Source organism: Amphiura filiformis, unplaced genomic scaffold (genome assembly GCF_039555335.1).
Source record: "Amphiura filiformis unplaced genomic scaffold, Afil_fr2py scaffold_189, whole genome shotgun sequence".
Classification (NCBI taxonomy): domain Eukaryota; kingdom Metazoa; phylum Echinodermata; class Ophiuroidea; order Amphilepidida; family Amphiuridae; genus Amphiura; species Amphiura filiformis.
Window position 1 is genome coordinate 69,901 of NW_027305653.1, and position 22,692 is coordinate 92,592.

Below are 22,692 nucleotides of genomic sequence, written 5' to 3' on the forward strand. Positions count from 1 at the left end.
GCTTAATAGGCTGAAGGACATCTGACTAAGGCTACTGACAATAGCCCCGATTAACTCGATGACTAACCTCGCTGTGTGTCAGTCAAGCATGGTATGCCATAGGTCATATTCTTTTAGACAACCTTCACGATTGGCCTATACACTATACACTGCGCTATATAATTCGGCACATATAAATCAGAATTATTACGGAATTATTGTCAGTTTTTGACTCAAGACGCAAGCTACTGTCTCAAAGCGCACGCCAACGACTATCATATCTGTTCAAAATATATATTCATGTGCAAGGAACCACATCTGCTTTCTTTATACGAAATCATTTACGGGAGATATTCATCATTTTCTACACCGGTATCCAAAGATTTTCTTCTCATATCAAACTCGTGCATAGCAAATTCACGTGTATCGATCCCGGGTATTTATTTTAGTATCTCTGCTATACCAAGTAATTATTAGCCAGGCGATGTCGGTGTGTACCGGCCCAAAAGCAACACATTTTGATGTATAGTACAAGCTTTTCACATTTTCCGCCCTTTTTTCTTTACTAATTCTTTTTGCCGCCCCTTCTTCTTCCGCCGCCCCTCTTTTTGCCGCCCCTTCTTCTTCCCGCCGCCCCTTCCATTTTGCCGCCCCCTGCTTTGACCCTGGGGGGCTTGCGCCCCCAAAGCCCCTCCCCCAAAAAAAATACGCGCATGCATGAAGGAATCACCACAGTCTGAGCTGGTCTGAGGCAGCAGATGTGATACCATTCACTTTAGGCTACACTGTTTATCTCTTGTGGTTTATACTTGATGTACAAGCTTTGTCCATAGTTTTGGTGGGTTTGAAGCTCGTAGTGATGCCGAAAAGGAAAGAGTTCTTGAGCCTTTCAGATAACCCAGCAATGTAAGGGATGGATATTTGTGTCCTGTCCGAGTGTCATAATTTGCCAAAAAATAATTTGAGAGGCAAATTATGAGACAAAAAAGGAATATGACAGTGTTTAAATTATGATTTTGACCAGGTTTATATCGCTTACCCTGCAGGTCCCCATAGCTATTTCTTCGCTATCGTTGCAATAGATGACTCCAGTCATCGCAGCTTGGTTTCAAACATAGCATCAGCTTCAATGAGGTTTATACCCCTTCCACCAGGGATATCGCCATGGACAGAACCACCGACACCCACTACTAAACTAAATGGAGGTAACTTGCAGTTGTTACAATTTTTATTTATTTGAACATAATTATAAGCTTTAAAATCAGAGATAAATGCCCACACCCGGCGCTGCGGTGCGTCCATACAAATGGAAAAGGTATCATGAAAATGGCATTATACACAAACGTTGTCGATGATGTTACGAGTCGCTAGTGACTCAAGGCCAAATGCACATTCAGAATGCACAACAAAACACACTGTTTGAATAAGTAAACAATATCTAAGTCTTTTAATCAAAAGAAAAGTATGGTTTAACAATACTTTAGTGAGTCAACATAAACACACGCAATCAATAATTATACACTCCTTAGCCAAGTTACTTATCCAGCAGCCTTCTTGTTGTTGTTGATTGTAAAGTTCTATTTTTAATGATCTTGATTTATATCCTAATTTACTTGTCCTGTGAAGTCCACTGAAGAATATATTCCTTTCTTGGAACAGGTATGCACTTTGACGTATTCTATATCTTCTCCGATATAATGCCAAAAAAAATTGTTTGCTTGCCCTCGAATGGATTTTAAAAATTGGGTCGGTCGGTCGGGATTTTTTTTTCTTTCCCTGTTTAGATGGTCTTTATTCCAGGTACCAAACATTGAATTTCCGTAGCTGTAATATCACGCCATGGTCCAGTACCTGTGCTCGCCACTTGCACCTTAAAAATTATAGCTCTTCTACATGTAGGCTTACGTTTTAATGAAATGTACAATTCTCCTAGTGTTTTCTGCTTTTCAAAACTACCTATCATATTAATCGCGTTTTTGGTCCTTGCTTCACCCGTACAGCTAGCGCTATTCGCGTTGTGTCCGCCATGTTTAAAATGAAGTCACATTTATACCGAGCGTTTTTTTTTAAAACTTTTCTCTCTCTCTCTTTGAAAAAACAATAATCTCGTATGCTTTGCATATTTTAAGACTATTTTCTGACAGCACCAATGGTACGAGTCGTACATGTATCAAAGACGTCGATATACATATCGTGGACAGATCCGGAGTTTTCTAATGGCATCATCAAATACTCAGTAAGTATCAACAGTATCCAAGATCAAACACGTAGCTTTCGATGCCGGGGACACTCAATACATATGTGTTGTCATCACCTAGCAGAAATCCACGGTAAAGGGTACTTTTTTCACGCATAATCGCGGGGAATAGGGTATTTCATGCTATTTTTGGGAAAAGGGTATACTTTTAGCGACTTTCAGCAAGTCAGCGTTTAGCGTATGAATTTTACAGGACATGAAGGCTTTTTTTGCAGCATTTTTACCATTTGTAATTTAAAAAAATGCAAAATAAACAAGAAAGTAAAGATTAAAAAAGAAAATCTAGGGAAAATAACATGGTAGGTCAGTGAAAAAGGGTGTCTAAATGCAACTGGTCAGTGAAAAGGGTCCCCATTTCACAAGCTGCTCAGTGATTAGGTGTGGTAATTTTCACCTGCTCCAGATCAGTGTTTAGGGTGTAAAATTTGAGGGCCTGCTTGATAATGACAACACATAAAAGCATATAAGTGGGCCCCGGGCTTTCAAGTGTGAATAATTATGCTCTTCTTCAGGAGCACATAAAGGCCTACGAAGATACGAGGTAGATTAGAACATGTTACAGAATTTGTAAGCCAAATCAAGTATTTTAAACTGATGTTTGAAACTAAAAACCCGAGGTTTTCTAATAACATGATCATTACATAATATGGTAATTTACTGCTTCATCTCCTCATAACACATCGGCCGCGGTGACGAAAAGGAGAACAAACTACATTTATATAATCATTCCATATTTCTGTTCACTGTCACTGTTCTTTCGAGAATAAACAATACGCGTAATTGAAATAACATAACGTCTTATTATTAACCATATTAATTAACTGTCCAAATTGATAATGTATCCGTGGTAACTTAGAGCAGAGTTTTGAATAAAATGTTTAAACTAAATAATTCTTATTAGGTGCAAGGAAAAATAATAGACAAACCATACAATCCAATGTTTTCTCCGTCTACTGATTTTGAGTTTCACGACGAGGTCGATTCTTTGCAAAGAACATTCAACGTTAACAATCTCCAACCATCGACGAAATATGAAATACAGGTGGCAGCTATTTCAGATGTTGGTAGAAGTGATCCTGCTATAATAACACAATCTACAGATCCCGTTACTGAACAAGGTAAACATACAAAACATGCATTGATCAAATCCTGTGGGTTTTAAACTTTCATAGGCATGACTGAAGACTGTGATTTTGTGCTTCCATTTTACATGACCCAATGCATTCTTTTATTTTGCTTTCCTTTTCATAAACTCAATCTCCATTTGTGTTGTCTACACATCATGACTCATTTTGCTCACTTAATTTAGACATCTCGACTCCTAGTAGTTTACAAGAAATCAGGAGCGATCAAGTATCAACTTCTACTGTTGAAATAGAAATTCCACACAGTTCGTCTGAATTTGTCAGGTAAAAGGTTTTTTCAAGTTCGTCAAATTTAGTTAGTGCAATACGTATAATTATATATCAAACCGGTATAATGGCCGTCAGTTTCGTCGTCGTCTCGTCATACATATCTACGTAGTCACCTTTGAATGAATCGTCATCATCATCATCAACATTATCATCATCATCATCATCATCATCATCATCATCATCATCATCATCATCACCTTCATCATCATCAACATCATCAAAACACCAAAAACAACAACAATCACAATAACAACAACAACTCGATCAACAGCAAAATTTCGCGCGTTTTATAGTAAATACAAATGCATTATCCGTCGGAAGCATATACTATAATGTTTTCTAGTATCAGAATATCTTCTTACAAACAATCATTCATATCCCACCATCTTCATAAATTCCTCAACCAATCGCTTTAGATTTCATTTCATAATTCTAACAGTGGCTATCTGGTAGGAGTCGAAGTGGAAAAGGATACCATTTCCTTTGAGCAGAAGATCAACAGTGTCAGTTGTAATTATGCCTATGTAGCAGCAGAGATACCAAAGGCGGACCTGATGATGAACTTCAAATTTATTGTAGGGGATGGTAGGATGTATGGAGAATACGTAAATGTACCACAAATGTACCACTACCACACGAAGGATATACATACATGTTGTATACTGCGTTTTATAGTCGTGTCAACAGCACGGTATGTTCTTGGTGTGTTTATTTCTTCAAACAGTCGGATTTTTTCCTTAAAAGTACCCAACGGGTGTCCAACATCCCCTTCCTACAAAGTAACATTTGTAACTTTCTCCAAATTAAAAAGAATGTTCTACCTTTTAATCTACTCACTTACAAAAATAGCATTTTGAGTTTTCAAACGCCATGATTCCCGTGGAATATATGTGACATGACACATGTCAAAAGGAGACACTTTTGGGCGTGTTATCAATTTTGAGGTTTTTACATATCTTAAATATAGAGATATTTTGCTCCACAACGCCGTTTTCCCCAATGAAATCGGACATTCTAAAGCAAAGATATTGAGTTTGTAAGTTATGGTATTATAAAATTGGAAATTAAGATATCGGCCTTTAAAAATATTATTGACAATGTTGAGAATATGATAAACCTTGAAAACTGTCTCAAAAAATACAAGATGCCAGTTATATTCCGGTCTGAAACTATCAGACAATATTTTAAACATTAATAACATCACAAATTCGCAACAAACCGAAATTGTGAAAAAATCACCCCGGGCAGATTTTTGGTTATTTCTCCATTTACGATCCTGCCCAAAGGTGTCTCCTTTTGACATGACACGTCACATATTATTACGAAGTAGTATGTAAGTCAAAGAACCAAAGTAAAGTGGTCAATGTCCTTTATAAATGGTAACTATGTTTCGTAAGTGTAATGTCTCCAATACATATCATAACAAACGTTTGTTCACAATTCTTTGATCCTGATCTTTTCGATGCTTAAATTTAGACGAAAGTTGTATCGTGGTCAGTTGGGACAAAGGTTACACTTCTTGCATCAGATGCTACCACAGGTTCTATGTCCAACCTAACAGGTTTGTCGCAAAAATATATCTTAGCAAATATTTTTAACAGATGAATCAGTCAGTTCAAATATCCCTTTTCTCATTATTTTAAAACTAGGTTTTAGTCTATTAAGTCATAAAGGACTTAATAAATAACGTTGATCACAAAGCAATAATTATCCTCTTTGTAAAAATGTTAAAATATGAATAAAATAATACACAAACTCATTCGTTTCTTCGTCTGCTGTAAGAATATGTGTGTAATATTGTTGTATGTATCTTGACAGGTTCGAGTGAGAATACAACTATAATAGTAGTATTTGCATGTCTGCTTGTATTGATGTTGATTGTCATTGCTATAATGGCATATAAGATAAGGTCAGTAGTCTTACCTTGTGTTTATCATGAGTAAAATGAAGATAATATAATTTGATAAAATTATCAATTTCACTTCCTTGTGTTCACCGAGGTAGATTTAACTAGCAATAATATACAGGGAAAAGAAGAATTAAACATCGCACATTAACACATTTAAACATGAATTTACAAATGGAAAAATAACATGCATAGGCAGATATACCCGAGTAAAAACCCCAGACCTCTCGCTTGACGGGCGAGCGGTTTACCAATGAGCTACACAGACTGTCCCTGATAAACAGGACTCAAGTCTGGTAATTATGAATATGAGAAGTAAAGAAGGGTAAACAGTACAAACAACACATTACATACCAGTGTACGAGATCAATTAATGATGCTTAGCCGCCAACAAATATATAATCATACAAACAGAGAAAGAGGCTTACGCATCATACACTGGAACATGGAAACATTCAAACATTACAAACTAGCGCACGAGATTATGTTTCCATTTGTAAATTCATGTTCTAATGTGCTAGTGTGCGATGCGTAATTCTTCTTTCCCAAGTATATTGATATATTATATATATATTATTAAATATGGCGGGCCCTCAGCCCAAAAGCCCGTGAACATCACTCCGATGGCCCACGGGTCATTAAGAGCATCTTTTCAGAATTTTTTTAAAAAACCTTTCTCATATCAACCCATGGCAGTATACCTGTCAGAATGTGGACTAGTTTAACATTACAATTTGAGTTCAGGCTCATAAAAATTGACGAGAGCCCATAGATTTTAGCTTATTTTAAGCACGTACTTAGCCAGAAAACACCAAGAAAAAACATTTTACAGTCGGTTATATAAAGGGTACAACACATCAAAATAACAATAAAAAAACATTTTCGAAAACTTGATGCAAACCTGAGACGAATTTTCGTAAGATTTTTCATAAAATGTTTTTAAAACGTTTTTAAAACAATAACATAATCCAAATAATGTGTCAAATATGTTTATAACGATTTAAAACATTTTAAAACATTAGGGTACCCGGTATTAGAGAAATAGAGTGCGTAAAGAGTTCAGTACTTAAAGTATTATAGAACATAGAGTATGTAAAACATGTATCGAAACGATTGGTACTCATCAGTTCTGATGGTTATTGAAAAACCTGCTTTCTTCCAATAACAGCATATGGTCTTCTTGAAATTAACATAGAGGGCATAATATATAGTTATGTAACTGTTTATGACAGTAATCAACAAATTATGTGGATCAATCATATCCATTTCACTGCAAACTGAAGGGTAGCATCCCAGCAAACACAAAACGTTTTCGACATCATTCGCAAAAGGTTATAAAAGGTTGTCAGAAAACGTTTAAATGTCGGGTTGTACAAAGGGTACATTAATGGTATAAAACGTTTTCATAACATTAAATAACATTTGTTGGTAATTTACTGCACAGCAAACACAAATGTTTTACAGAAAACATTTCAATGTCTGGTTATATAAAGGGCATAAAAACGTTTTTTTAAATAACATTCCAAAAACATTTGAGCACTTGGTACAAATCATTCTAAACAGAATGTTATTTTGGGGTTGAAAAAATATTTTGTAAAAAATGTTCGCCCAAAATATTTACAATAACGTTTTTAAAATGTTTTCACGACCTTTATATAACCCGACATTTAAATGTTATTAAAACGTTTTGTAAAACACATTTTAAGAACATTTCTGTGTTTGCTGGGTGCAAATATTTCAACATAATATTATTTAAGTGTTGACAAAATATTTGGCCAAAAATGTTTGCAAAAATAGTTTACAATGACATTTCGAAAACATTTTAAAAATATTGTTGTAGTGCGTTTATATACAAAACGTTTTAAAACGATTTCATGACCTTTATATAACCCGACATTTTAATGTTATTAAAACGTTTTTACCTAAACCAAAACCCAAAATATAACTTATTTAAAACTTGTTTGTGTTTGCTGGGATACTAATCATTTTGAAACAGCAGAATAGAGTGGAGAGAAGAGTAGAGCAGACTGGGCAGAGCAGAGCAGAGTAGAGCAGGGAGACAATAATATAATACAGAATGCTCTCTTCTTACAGATCATTGACGATTGCAAATGCAACCGTTCAAAATTCTACTTCTTTGAGTAAGAAAGGAGACAACATCGCAGGACCAAGTGGTCAGATTCAGGTATCTTCTGATGGCTATGTGGAGTATAAAGTTGAACAGGATGAGAACTCTACATACCAGGGCATTGGTAAAACACCTGCCGATACACAGCAATATAGTGCAGCAGGAAATACCGTATACGTTAATGATTCGGTGATTGGATTCAACAAGCGAAAGAATGGTGATGAATATGAATACGTTAAATCCAAGTAGAAAATAATTGCCTCAGATCGCGAGACATGCTACATACTATACTGCGCCAGAAAAGTATCCTTACACTTGGAAAAATAATGACAATTTCAAAAGTGAACCATATTGGGGTAAATTTGTTTTTTTAATAGATGCACAATCTAATCCGGAACATTTTGACACCCCATTGAATCCAATGTGACTTCAAGAAGCAAAGTTACAAGTATTTGATTAGACGAAGGTCCAGTTTTAAAAGTGACAAACTGGCCTATTCAAAACTCCACGGACTAGACATCTGGTTTGAGAGTGGTAAATGGCTAATTTGTGCATGCCTATCAATTAAAACAAAAGTAACAAAAGAAAACTGAAAAAAAAAGAGCTGACAAATAAAATGAAATTGGTGAAAAGTACAGAGAAGTTAAAACTGAAAGAAAAACTGCTTTAAACAACGCTTCATTGAAGAAACTGTGTTATCTCTTTGTTGCGCTTGTTGGAATCTTTTTGCACCTTGTATAGGACAGTTTGTCACTTTTAAAACTGGACCTTCGTCTATTCAATGGCTTGTAACTTTACTTCTTGAGGTCACATTGGATTCAATGTGGTGTCAAAATTTGCGCCCTTTCCGACAGCCACTCCATGCATTGAACATTTTGAAATATATTTTGATGGAATTAATAAGATTAATGTTTATGCTTACAGGTGTTTGCAGTTGTGTGGGATGCGTTTGCGCGCGATGCATTTGCGCGCGATGGGAGGTGCGTTTGTTCGGGTGGGGTGTGTATATAGGCTGATAGTTTGGGTGGGGGTGTATGTAAGGGGTGTGTGAGCTGTATGAGTGAATGTAATTTGGCCTACGGGCCACGAATTTGAAATAAATTTAATCTGAATCTGAAAAAAAACGTACTCCAAATAACTAATTAAATTAACCAGAGACGAAAAACTACAGTCATGTGACATCTTGTTAAGATTTTATTGCAATAAATACATGTAGCACACAACATGTTTTTTGTTGATATTCAAAACACTACACTTACAAGACTGCCCAAATTGTTTATTTTAACAGCATCAGCTGCTATGTTTAGGCCTTATATTTTGTTTTGTTAAAGGAGGTTTAATTTCGTGATCCTAGCATCCTCTTTTTATGATATTTTTAGAAGATATCTACGAAAAAAGCTTATTCCCAAAATGTCAGTCGATTCCGATTTTTCGTTGCGAGTTATGCATGATTATGTGTAATACACTGCTCCATAGACAATGTGTTGTAATTTCGTTCTGGTATACCAGAACAAAATTAAAATTTCACGATATCTTTGCTAAACGAATTTATCTGCAAGAATTTTTTTGTATATAAACATTATTTAGCCAGAGGTTTCCAGTGATATAAAAAATCTCAACTTTTTTTGAGAAAAGTGGGGGATGATGCTGTGGATCACGAAATGCCCTTTTAATATAATTGTGAAAATTGCAATAAGTAAAAACTTAATTGGAAGACAATAGTTTGTACCTTTAAGGTGGTACTACATCCCTTGATTAAGTTTGTGACTAATTTTGCATTTTTCAACAAAAAAAATACACACTGGTAACAAAAGTTATGTATATTACAGGGACAAGGAATCCAATTATTTCACTGACATTTCAGTGATTCCAAACAAGTAGTTCATCATTATGTTAAGATATAAGGTACATTCTTGTGGTACATCTTTTCTAAACCATAAATAACGTATCGCTTTTTGTTTGTTTCTTTTATTTCTTCTTTTGCTTGGGTTACTCATTCAGTGGATGTTTTAAGGTATCCTCTGTTCTTTTATGAGGCCCAAGGTATCCTCTGTTCTTCCATGAGACCGCTTGTCTTGAGTCACTGAAATTCCAGCGTAGTAACTGGATTCCTTGCCCCTATAATATACATAACTTTTGTTACCAGTGTGTTATTATTTTTTGAGAAAAATGCAAAAATAGTCTCAAATTTATCAAGGGGTGTAGTACAACCTACCTTAAGTGATTTAAATACATATTGTGTAACTGTCCCACCCCCTCCTCCTCCTGGATAGCAGTGTCTTGCACTGAAGGGACTACACTGAGTACCCTGTAAACTAAAGATTCTAATAAATATATAAATAATAAAAGGTGGCAATTATTGATAAATACTACATATTTTATTGTAGATTTGGTACATCAAAACTTTATTTTAATCTCAAATGAAAGCTAAAGGCTTTGGTGTTTTTACCAGCATCACTTTTGATGCATTTTGGTCACATATAAGGTTTGTTATTGAGAGCTTATTTCAAAGCATATTAATGTGTTTCACTGCAGATATATATACCCAATTTTGCCTCACTGTAGGCACAAATGTTCATGCGTTACACTAGTGTAAAGACTCCATTGGGGAATTAATCAGCTTACAGAATACACCTATTACATAATAATCCTTCAGAAATAGAAGATTTTTGTACTATGCTAATTATGTGCTCTTTTACACGAAGGATAAACTATATTTTGACTTAAATTTTGGACTTATGGTGTTGTGATGATCCAAATTTTGTGGAAAATTAGTATTATATATAAGGTCCACTTTGAGATTCTCAGTGTATCAAACTTTGGGGATACCAACATGCTGCAGTGGTCTGAACGACAACATGTTGAAATGGTGTCTGCTTTATTTGAATGTTCATCATTCTCATATTGCTGGTGATGGTTCAGGTTATAAATTATATCTGCTATACATGTGCTCTCACAACACAAATATTTCACTTATATTGGTCAAAATTGTTTCTGAAATATTCGGTCTTTGAGCCATTTAGCACAGATTCATATATATATATATGATTACAAGAATTACTAATTACTATTATTTCCAGATTATGTTGGAACATTACTCAAATAATTTATAAGCAGTCATTTTTTACAATTATTGCACTGATGCCTTTCATATTTAACTTTTCATGAAACGTTTTGATTTATAATGTAAATAAATTATAAATAATATTTCATATGCATTTATACCAATGTTCTGCACTTAATTAAAATAACTTTTTTTCTCATATGATAAGTCTATGTTGCTCAGCAGCTGTGCAGCTGCATTGGTTGCAGTGGCATCATCATGATTTTTTTTCGGGAAATAGAGCAACATGAAATCTGACAATTTTGAATTTTTTGCCCAAAATCAGAATTTTCAATTATTTTTGGTTTTGACTGGGGAAAATCCTGGTGGAAACTGGGCATAAAGCTCAAGTTTGTGGAGCGTTTTGCCCCCGTGATGCCTCAACTGCGAGCCTGTGAGAAACAGACTGTTTATTTACATTTACTACTTCCAGCAGTCTTTACAAGTGGATGTGGATCATTTCTCTTCATGGAAATAGGTTATTCCAGTTGAGACCCATACACCCGTCTTCCACACAGGGAGTGTGAATTTCAAATGGGGTTACCTGAATGGGTGACTCCATTTGAAATCTACACCCCCTGTGTGACAGATTAGGTCATGTCTTAAGGGGGGGGGGGTGTGGATTTCAACTGGAACAGGAGAATTCAATGCCTTATTATAGTTATATCAATTAAATCTTAACCAAAGTTATGCAGGGCTGTCAACTTTTCAGAATTGCTTGGAATGAGATATTGTCAAACAGAGGCATACCGGGATGGAAATAATATTGTTTGCCGACTTAAAATGGTTAATTGTTGACCCCTAATGTTTTTCACCTGGGTGATCAAGAGTCTAAAAAGTGGTATGGTAGGGATAAACATTTTTGTCCTTGGCGTCAGGGCATGAGTGCCCAAATGCATGAAAATCATGCCGAATGTTGACAGCCCTGGTTATGCAGTGAGCATAAAGTAAATTTAAATTTAACACAAAATGTTGACCTTTACATTTTTATAACTAACGGTAACAAGATCAGTTGACCTTTTGAACACTCATTATTAATTCCTGCAATCATGTACCAGCTTGTTGAACATATACCCCATTGACCTTTTGCACAGATCCGCTATCTTGCTACCAAAACAAAGTTCTCTGTGCAAACACATGAGCAAAAATGCACCAGTCTATGCTCTCTTAAGCCCAACATAATCAATGACAGAATTAAAAAGAGTAGTTTGAGTCTGCCATCATCTGTCAATCAGACTCGGGCATGGTTTGTTTGCAAGCGTTGTGATGATTTTGTTTCTGAAAGCGATGGTAAACCAGCTTGCCTTATGAAATTTGCACCTTCAAATATACAAACCATCTCAAAAGTTAGGACTTAGTAATAGCAAACTCTTTCCTGAATGCACCATGTCAACAATGCCTAGAAAAGTAGGTTTTTCCCTTGTAAAAGTACCGTAATTTTTCGCCATCTTCTGCGATTCCTTTTTTCTGTTCAGCATCAGATGAATCAACCTTCCTTTATGTGCTACTAACCAAACAAGGTTTGTGGGCAATTAGATTGACAGTGACGTCAGACGCAAACTAGTTTTTTTAATTTTGTCTCAGGTTATAGTGCACAAGCCTTCATTGTGCTTTGTATTCTACGTAACCTTGGATCAAAGCTAACATCTCTTTCCGCATAACCTTGATACAACATAAATGGTCCAGCACTCATGTCTAGGCCATTCTAAGAAATGCACATCTTTGACCAAACTAACTGGTCACATCATGCCAGTAGAGCGATTACCTTGGATTAAAGCTATAAACATCTCTTTCCCCATAACCTTGATACAACATAAATGGCCCAGCACTCACGTCCTTTGGCCAATCTCTAGGCCATTCTAAGAGGCGCACATCTTTGACCAAACTAACTCACACCATGCCAGTAGAGTGATTACCTTGGATCAAAGCTAACAATCTCATTCCCCATAACCTCGATATAACATGCACTCATGTCATTTGGCCAATCTCTAGGCCATTCTAAGAGACGCACATCTTTGACCAAACTAACTCACACCATGCCAGTAGACCGATTATCTTGGATCAAAGCTAACATCTCTTTCCCCATAACCTCGATATAACATAAATGGTCCAGCACTCATGTCCTTTGGCCAATCTCTAGGCCATTCTAAGAGACGCACATCTTTGACCAAACTAACTACACCATGCCAGTAGAGCGATAGTGGCATATTGCCTTCTTCCGTCCATGTATTAGTGCTTGGATCGTAGCATTCAACAACATCCCATGAGCGGTCTTTCAAGTTATCACCACCAATGATATAGATTTTACCTGTGAAATAAATGACGAAAGAATTATTATTTGGGTGTGACAGTTATCAGAATTTTAATCAAAATCTACTGTGATAAAATTGCTAATACATTTGAATTTTGTGTGGAAAAAATATGATTTGAAGAGGACACTGATACCTGCGTCCAAGCAGGATGTACTCATCACCTGTGCATGTCTGCTATCATAGTATTGAATACAATACCGTTCTTTTCAAAGATACTAATCTTACAGATGAGAGTGATCAGCATGATATGGTTCAATGCAGAGGTACCACATGAACGTACTAGTGAAGTGCGGTATATTCAAAAATTGTTTTACCCTATTGCTATGGTAGTTAATCCGATTATTACATCACTTCGCCAGCGAATTGTCACAAGTTTCTGATTGATATTTTGAAGTGGAATTCAATGCCTAAAATATGTTCATCAAATATTTTTCTTATATTTTTTATTTCACTCTTATTACCAGAATCAACATAATTATTTAAGGTCCAGCCACATGAAAATACTTTCTTTCATGATATCTGTGAGCCTGATAAAATTTTCATGATATCCCATGACCACATTTTTCAAATGAACAATTTAAACTGTGTGCCTAAGGTAAATTGAATACATAATAGTCTGAAAACTTCATGACATTACATGAAGTCGGCAAATAGTTTAGAGAGCAGTATGGCCCAACGGTTCAAGTCTTGGCCTCTGTTGCTAAAGGCCCTGGTTAAATTCCCAGTAGATGCAAATATTCACAAAAAATATTATCCACTCGCTCCATTACTGCAGTGTATGGGGCAGATGCAGTGGTTTACAAAGATTTCACAGCCAGTTCCGATTGGGTAATGCCTAGCTGTCTGTACATCCTACCCTGGGAATCATGGGAGAATATTTTAAAACATTCTCATTTTAAAATGCTCCTCTCTATATTGTATAATATATATATTGTTTTTGTAGCATTTGTAATTGAATGGATGAAATAAACTGAAATTAAACTGAAACTGAGAATAGTGTCTGATATTGAATTCACCCACATTAAATAAGAAAATATGTGGATTTACTTCAACAATGACAAGTGTACATGACACCACATCAAAATGTAATCTCCCATGCTCACTATAGAGTGACTTGAACAAAACTTGCAAGTTGTTTTCTTTTATATTTAGAGAATAAAAGATAGGAATTGTTTTTACTATCATTCACAGATGATAAGCAGGTGATGATGGGCTATTCCAGTTGAAATCCATACACCCTCTATGGAAGACATGACCTTAATCTCCCATACAAGGACTGTGAACTTCAAACAGGGTTACCTGAATGAGCGACGACTCCATTCGAAATCTGCCCTCCCTGCATGAAAGATTAAGGTCATGTCTTCCATAGAGGGTGTATGGATTTCAACTGGAATAGCCCAACTGCACCTGCATATTTTTTGTATAGAAAATCAAAATGTCACTTGCCTTCCATTACAGTGATACCTGTACACATGTGTATGCAGTTTAAAGGTGCTACTTGCAATGTCTTGTCTGCAGCTGGATCATATACATGAACGTCTTTGGTTCGACCCCCGACAAGATAGATCAGATCGTTGAGCAAGACACTTAGGCATCCTGTTGAGAAAATTAATTGATATAAATTAGGTTTGTACTAAGGTTTGCCCTGGATAGTTATGTTAACAATATACATAAAATTATGCAGTAGTACTGGGAGCTATAGAAAAAATTTCATGAACAGAATTCACTCTGGAAGTAATGATGTAACAGGATCAATAAACATAGCAATGTGTCTATACAAACCTTATGGCTGTTTGAATTCTCCACCCACCACTAAAGTTTGTTCGGCTTATATAAGGCGGAAAAAATAAGACTCATAACACTGTGTATTGATATAGAATAGCGTGCACGCTGTTGGGCGCAATCTTACACTAGGTGTGCCTTGCTTAATGTGTGACTAGCGCACGCTTATGTGACTTTACGTGAGCGTGAGTTGGGACTTTATTGACGCTCCCAGTTACAAAAGCCAAATAATTTCTGCCTTATATAAACCGAACAAACTTTACAACCAGGCTGCACTAATCACCTATAGATGTATGAGTGCTATCACAGATTATCATAAAAAATTCTACAGATTACGATCCACATCTTTACCCCTGTTCTTTGATGATCTATGGTGCAATGCAGAGGATCAGTTGTTATGATGATGGTAACGTCTAGTGCAGGGTAATACCTCTAATTACGTTTGCAAATACTATAGACACATCGCTATGATAATTAATCCTGTTACCTCGCTAGTTCTACGGCAAATTGAATTTAGTGAGGCAGATGCATTTGACAACAAAATACCTAAATCAGATTCGGCACTCCTGGGCAACATGGGGTAGAAACATGGGGAGAAAGGTCTGTACACTGAATGATTCACCTCAAGTGGTTAAAAATAAGTATATAATACACTTGGTCACATTATGATCAAATGAAATTGTTATTAAGAATCTGATATCTACCTTTAGTTTGTATCTGTAATGTTTTAATCACAGACCATGATTCACTCTGCAAATCATAACACTGCATCCACTCATAAATACTATCATCCTCCTTCAATCCACCAATCACATAAAGCTTCTCATTCCATGCTGTGGCTGTTGGGAATGCAACAGGCTCTATCATTGGTTCTTTGGTTGTCCATTCCTTCTTATCTGGATCAAAGACCTCCATATGGTTTAGTTTATGAGTGCCATCAAATCCACCTAATATGTATAATTTCCCTTTCATAACAGCAGAGGCATGTTTATATCTGCAGGAGACAGTGAAAAAGGGAAACAACAAGTCAAGTTACAGTTTTCCAATGGCCTATAATACATTTGAGATTTCAAACATAAATAAAGAGTGGGCATAGCAGATTTTGTTTGATGCTCTTAATAAAACCAAATTGTAACATTTACATCATTATCATCAGTCAGCTGCAGAGCAGGCGACTACAGGCTTTCTCCAATTGTTGCAATCTTGGGCAGCAATCTTGGGCAAGCAAAACAATTTTGTTTGGCTGCAGTATCCCTTCAGTATCTCCCAGGAGGTGCTGGACATACTGCAAGTACAGTGTGCATGGCCATCCCAGTTTCCTCTTCCTGTGTGGTGGAATATATATATAAAGGGCATATTCTTTCAAAGGCTCGTCATCTATAAGACACAGTATATGGCGGAGAAATTTGAGTTGATAAGTCTTGACTCTGGCAACAAGTGGAGTCGTGTTGGTCAGATTGTAGATTGTTTCACTTAAAATCCGATCCACACGCTTAATGTTTAACATTTACGTAAAGAAATAGAATTGTATTTTTTTCCACAAAATATTTGTTTTCACTGCCAGATATGTCCTCTTAATTTTGGCCCAAACAGATGAGGCAATACAAGGAAAATTGCAATTTAATACAAGTACATATGGTCGCCAATGGGAGCCACTCCTGCGAATGGGGTCGGTTCTTTTGATATCTTATGACCATCCGCACACCATGTACGTACTGTGTTTTGAACGTTCGACTAATATTCCCATCATAAAACTTCATAAAGTTAATGATGACCCCCAACAGGACTCTACCAAACCACTTTTTTAGCTTTCTTTTATGGTCTCAAATTGCTTGTCATGTAAAAACAAGTCAAATAAAAAAACATAACATAGGTTGTGGTCAATAGGCTGTAATGAGGATTGACCTTTATTGCCCAATTTTGTCAATAACAAAGCATTTTAGACAGTGCAAATGATTCCTTCTTTGACTTGTTTTTACATGACGAGCAATGTGATGAGACCATTTTCGTTGAAATCTTGAGCATTTTAATTTTTGGCCCCTGTGTGGCCAAAAAAACTGACCACCCCTAAATTTGACCTCAGAACTGTATATCACAGGTAGATCAAACTAAACTTTTTCTGAATCCTTGCAATAAGAGGAATTGCTTGTTAACCAGATTTGAGCAACTATAAAATTGTGTTGACCTTTAACCTTGAATATGGCCAGAGTGCCGGAAATTATTTTTTGTTAATAGGACCATAAAAGGAAGCTAAAAAGTTTGGTTTGGTAGAGTCCTCTAGGGGGCCGGGTCATCATTAACTTCCCATAGATACCGGACTATATGCTAGATGCATTGTTTTGCTTACCTTGCACACTGCAGACTATTCTCGCCATCCCATGTATCTTTCTGCGTATCGTACCTCCACACACTTGCGATAGCACCACCACCAACAGACCCTTCATATCCGCCAGTCACATAAATGTCATTAGCCAAAGATGCAACATCGTACATGACGGCACTATTAAGGCTATACGGCATCACTGCTAGCTTGGACCAGTGCATGAAACCTTCCTTTGGATCACAGCAGTATGTCAGCAAACTGAAAGTCAAGTCAGTGTTGATTTTAGTGAGAAAATTTATAGAGAAGAGCATAATTTTTTGGATATTGCGATTTGCAGTTGAATCTGCAGTGTTGTACAGAGATACAACATTGCAAACACTGCAATTCATTTACACTTGTTATAGTCATAGTGGAGGCAATATGACTAACAAGTGTAAATTAATTGCGTTTAGCACATAAGCCATTTGTGAAATGGATAATTTGAAATAAAGCAGATACAACCATATTAATTAATTATTTCACTAATTATAAGAAATATCCATGGCCAGGATTTGGTAACTTTGATGTGTGTTGCCTACCTACTTAGTTGGACCACGATGGACATATATCAGTTGGAAGACATGCAGTAGTAAGAATTTAAACCTCTTACTCATCTCTTTACATGCAGAAATGAGTCTGACATACATCGCAGTAATGTGTCAAAAGAGAGAGACAGCTTTAACTAAGATTTACCAGTGTAAGCAGAGGTGGAAAACACAATTTTTGTTACAAAAAATAATATAGACCATAAATTACATGTACTTGTTATTCTAGGTTGTAACCGGAGAAATAGCACTACTACAAAAAAATTAAAAATTCTAGCTCTTTTCCCCCAAGCTGGATGAAGTTGTTCATTTTAATTAAATATTTTTCTTCTATTGAACAACTAACAACGCATGCTAATTCAATGTGCCCCTGGCTGAATAGAAACAAGAGTAATCAAACTTTATCTAATAGAAACAAGAGTACCGGTAATCAAAATTTAAAACTTCATCCAGCTTTGAAAAAACTTTTTTAGCAGTATTTCTCCAGTTTCAACCTTGAAAAACAAGTAATTTAGGGTCTGTAACTTCTTTTTTGTTTAAATTTTTGTAGAAAAAAAATTAAAAATCAAACGCAATTGCACCCAAAAACGCAATTGCACCGTGAATACCATGATTGTGTGCTCTTTCGATGCTTACTATAACATTACATGAACATAGTCTGGAACAAAGAGATTAGACCCAAAGACAACCGACTCAGGATTGCCCCATGTGTAACACTATTATAAATCTGCCATACTGTCACATGTGGAGTTTACCTCTGGCATTCATCAACAAAAGCCCAATATCAAACAATAATTTGCTTCAACATTACAAAGGTTTGCGTGCGTAGCACTTATTCCTTTTATTAGTCCACTTTATCAGCATTCAGCACAACGTACTACTCCCACAATGCAAACAAGTACACACTTCCACAAACGAGAGATACAGACCGCGTGCAATCAATCAAAGTCTCAGCATCACCCGATAATGAGGGCCGTTTGTTCCATGAAATGCGACAGACGAGACTGCTACGTAATTACCACATATTTTCACGGTCTATCGCGTAATCGCGAAAGCATGCAAATGCTCTGTCACGTATACATGTGAAGGCACGCAGCCCTCATGACTATGCAAGAACTCACATCATACAATACACTGGGACTTTGATTGCTTGTACGCGGTCTGTATGGCTCTCGTCTTTGCACACTAAAATCAAAAGTTCACCACGTACATGACAAAATAAGGTACACTATTTTGCCCTCCATGAGTTACACACAAACATGGCAGAGTCGGTTCTCATTGGATCTAATATCTATGGTCTGGAATCATTAAGTCCAGATTCTTTGATTACATACCTACTTCTATGCACAGTTCTATCTGCCTGCACCCCTCCTAGAACTACTAACATATTGGCAAGATTTGTTGATTTCCTTGGTTTAATCCACTCCCTCGGCTTCACCTCCACATCATTTAAACAGTTCCTAGCGAGCTTCACCACTTCTATGCATTCTTGACATGATTGAACAGTAGGTTCTCTTTGAATATCCAGCAACTTGTCAAAAGGACAGTAGACAAGACGGACAAGTTTTAGAAGTTCTGGAAATTTGGCTTTACGATTAACAAGATCAAAATTTAACCACCTCTGCAGCATGTTGTACAATGCTTTCTCGGAAGCTATCTGTAGATTGTCATGGCTTACATATATTTTTATGTCATCCGCGCTGCACTGTAAAAAGCCATCAGTTCTCGAGACATCAGCAAAGTTTCTTAAAACAAATCTGAGGGCAGCGTGAGTGAGTTCAGGGCACCCTCGCTCCTCAGCAAACTTATGGATTTCCACGCAGTTGTCCACATGTAGCTGACGTTTGAGAAAGTCGGTACAGGCGTGGACTAAACATTTGAGTAGAAAGAAATCGGATGCTATTAGGAGATCTTGCACATTGTCTGTTGTGATTTGAATGTGTGAAGTATAGAGGTAGTCTATCACGCAGCCTAGCATTACTGGGTCTACTTCCTGTTGAATAGAGAGATAACAAGTAAAATTGTGCATTAAAATATGAAAGAGTACAAACTTGAGTATGATCCCACTTACACTTTTAAAATACAAATGTATTGCAATTTTAATTAAATTCAGTGCTAGTGTCATATGCTTATAGAGCAGAAATTCTATTTACATGCTATATAAATCCGGAATTTATTTTTATATTTCATTTATTTAAATCCGAAATTTATTTAGGATCTCTGGTCGAACTAAAATTAGACATATTTTGTGCTATCAAATTGCATCTTTTCTGCAATTACTTGTGGGTTTCTTGTGTGCGGCAATGGCTGAATTAAATTTCAAAGTTGTCATTGATGTCATATTTCCCTGAAGACCATTTCATTTTACTGAATACTGATGTTATTTTCATTAGTGAAGGAATTATAAGAAAGTCACCCTTAAACAGGATTTGACCTGGAACCCGGGCCTGGAACCTTCAGGCAGCGGCATAGCTACACGTAGGGGTTGTGGTGCCCAGGGCTAAGGATACATAATGACGCCTCCCCAAATCTTAAAATAATTGCATGCAGAGTGCTCGAAAATTTGCACAAATGGGGCCTACCACTAATTAAATTTGGTTATAGTGAAGTTGAATATCGGTCTTAAATTGATCCTTCAAATGAATTCCTGCTAAAATGGGCGTGAAGAGTGTGAAAATTTTGCCTTTCGTCGCTTGGAGAGGGCACAGAATTGATGCTATATTAGTCAATTTGGTGCCCCCCAGGACATGTGCCCCCCCCCTTTGATATGTGTATTATTATCTGTTCCAACTCCAGTAACACCTCATGCAATTTTCCTGGATAGTCAATGTTCACTAGAGGGGTATGGAATCTAGCACTAGTCTAGTTATATTGATTTTTCGAAGTAAAATGCACACACCTAAAAGTCCAGTGAAATTAATGAGGCATTACTGGAGCTGGAATAGATAATATATAGTACCTTCATAAAATCTTACTTTTAAAGTTACTCTGTGTAACTCATTCTCTTGTAAACTACCTGTGAACATAGCTTTAAAGTAAGGGCTCCCAGCAGCCAACACCGTCTTGTGACAGGCGAAGTCTCTACCCCCAGCTGTCAGGACTACATCAGTCAACTCGTTACTGAGTCGCATCTCGTTAAAAGCTGACAATATGTTGCTTGGAAGGTTGTAGTTTTGGAAGTCGCAGTTGTCGCGTGGCTCTTGTGGATCTCCCAGTTCCCCCCATTCTCCCCAAAGTGTTACACCAGCACCAGATTCTGTAAGATAAACAAAAATAATTTATTGCACACCATACCATATTTGATTTATAATGTCATAGCCATGTTAATTGTGCATGTACCTCATGCTCCGGCCCACAAGTCTTTTAAATTTGTTGGCTTGTGACCATCTAAGAACACATGCTATAGATGTTGCTCTGCAATAATCAACAATTGGAAATTCCAGTTGAAATCTATATACCCACTATGGAAGACATAACCATAATCTCCCACACAGGGGGTGTAGATTTCAAATAGATTCATCCATTCAGGTAACCCCCATTACCAGAAATTCACACCCCCTGGATTTCAAATGGAACAGCCCATGGATACAATGGCATACAACTGCCCTGCACGCTGTGGGTATTTCAAAATTAAGTATGGTTACATTGTGGAAAAGGTGCAGGGTTCCCGGCCGACCATAGCTCAAGACCGCTGACCCCAAATATTTTGAGGCTTCTTACATTACATTTGTTCATATTTTAGACACTAAGAAACTACCATAAGGTAGACTTTGAAAGACCTGTGTAGACTGCAATCTTAAAGCAATAATGTGTGATTTGCATAAAGAATAGATTTCTATTTAAATGTTAGTTTTCACTGATCACTTTTAATTTTAGGCCAAGTAAATGAAGAAAACTGCTCTTTCATTCCAGGGCCTACAATAAGTGGGTCATTCCATGTAACACCTGACCTCCTTCAAATTTGATTCCAGTTGAAATCTATATACCCACTATGGAAGACATAACCATAATCTCCCACACAGGGGGTGTAGATTTCAAATAGATTCATCCATTCAGGTAACCCCCATTACCAGAAATTCACACCCCTGGATTTCAAATGGAACAGCCCATGGATACAATGGCATACAACTGCCCTGCACGCTGTGGGTATTTCAAAATTAAGTATGGTTACATTGTGGAAAAGGTGCAGGGTTCCCGGCCGACCATAGCTCAAGACCGCTGACCCCAAATATTTTGAGGCTTCTTACATTACATTTGTTCATATTTTAGACACTAAGAAACTACCATAAGGTAGACTTTGAAAGACCTGTGTAGACTGCAATCTTAAAGCAATAATGTGTGATTTGCATAAAGAATAGATTTCTATTTAAATGTTAGTTTTCACTGATCACTTTTAATTTTAGGCCAAGTAAATGAAGAAAACTGCTCTTTCATTCCAGGGCCTACAATAAGTGGGTCATTCCATGTAACACCTGACCTCCTTCAAATTTGTTCTAATCTGGTATATAGGGCAATTTTGCCTGCAATGACCTGCCTATTAGGCATTTTTTGCGATTTATGGCAAAAATGGCGCAGTGGCTGATTTTTCAATGACTATGTCTCTGTAACCGTATGGCCAAATGAGCTGAAATTGGTGTCATTAGAAATTTGACTTTGAATTTGACCTTGTGGATTAGGTCATTGTGTGAAATCCTAGGGTATTTTTGTGAGGCCCAAGACAAAACCCGATAATTTCACACAAAGAACTCAAAAAAGATGGTGCAAAGTTATTATTGTCATGACATTACCGTCGTATCTGATATTTTGAACAAATCAAAATGGCATTTCATGTTATTTTATGTCATAAAACACTGTTAAATATAACCAGTTTTAATTATTGTTATTACCTACCCTACAAAAAAAT

General features: G+C 36.6%; 3 protein-coding genes across 4 annotated transcripts in view; 2 read left to right on the top strand and 1 right to left on the bottom strand.

Moving 5' to 3' along the window:
* LOC140145269 (calcium-activated chloride channel regulator 1-like) overlaps positions 1–3,649 on the top strand; it is a 28,714-nt gene extending 25,065 nt beyond the window's left edge. The window contains exons 8-11 of the mRNA XM_072167033.1: positions 1,026–1,184; positions 2,109–2,215; positions 3,138–3,354; positions 3,546–3,649. Coding sequence (XP_072023134.1) covers positions 1,026–1,184; positions 2,109–2,215; positions 3,138–3,354; positions 3,546–3,649 — 587 coding nt within the window. The remainder of the gene's footprint in view (positions 1–1,025; positions 1,185–2,108; positions 2,216–3,137; positions 3,355–3,545) is intronic.
* Positions 3,650–4,284: 635 nt separating this feature from the next.
* LOC140145268 (uncharacterized) lies at positions 4,285–8,497 on the top strand. The gene is made up of 4 exons (XM_072167032.1): positions 4,285–4,342; positions 5,128–5,212; positions 5,470–5,560; positions 7,652–8,497. The coding sequence occupies exons 1-4, from the start codon at positions 4,304–4,306 to the stop codon at positions 7,932–7,934; spliced, it is 498 nt and encodes a 165-aa protein (XP_072023133.1). The 5' UTR covers positions 4,285–4,303; the 3' UTR covers positions 7,935–8,497.
* A 427-nt stretch (positions 8,498–8,924) lies between these two features.
* On the bottom strand, positions 8,925–21,041 carry LOC140145271 (kelch-like protein 21). 2 transcript variants are annotated; one of them, XM_072167034.1, is made up of 6 exons: positions 20,765–21,041; positions 19,124–19,782; positions 17,230–17,463; positions 15,587–15,876; positions 14,547–14,696; positions 8,925–13,096 (listed from the first exon to the last, which is right to left on the bottom strand). In XM_072167034.1, exons 1-6 carry the CDS (start codon positions 20,918–20,920, stop codon positions 12,840–12,842), a joined length of 1,746 nt encoding a protein of 581 aa, XP_072023135.1. In that variant the 5' UTR covers positions 20,921–21,041; the 3' UTR covers positions 8,925–12,839. The 2 variants fall into 2 exon arrangements, with proteins under 2 accessions (XP_072023135.1, XP_072023136.1); XM_072167035.1 differs by having other exon boundaries at positions 20,806–20,919.
* Between the last annotated feature and the right edge of the window lie 1,651 nt (positions 21,042–22,692).

Bases quoted from the DNA above. Each gene is read 5' to 3' on its own strand.
- LOC140145271 (XM_072167034.1), bottom strand. From the start codon at position 20,920: ATGCGACTCAGTAACGAGTTGACTGATGTAGTCCTGACAGCTGGGGGT. The intron at 17,464-19,123 runs GTATGTAATCAA...CTTGACTTTCAG, and splicing joins AGAACTGTGCATAGAAGTAG to TTTGCTGACATACTGCTGTG. The intron at 13,097-14,546 runs GCAAGTGACATT...TTTATTTCACAG, and splicing joins AGGTATCACTGTAATGGAAG to GTAAAATCTATATCATTGGT.
- LOC140145268 (XM_072167032.1), top strand. From the start codon at position 4,304: ATGTTGTATACTGCGTTTTATAGTCGTGTCAACAGCACG. The intron at 4,343-5,127 runs GTATGTTCTTGG...GCTTAAATTTAG, and splicing joins ATAGTCGTGTCAACAGCACG to ACGAAAGTTGTATCGTGGTC. The intron at 5,213-5,469 runs GTTTGTCGCAAA...GTATCTTGACAG, and splicing joins TTCTATGTCCAACCTAACAG to GTTCGAGTGAGAATACAACT.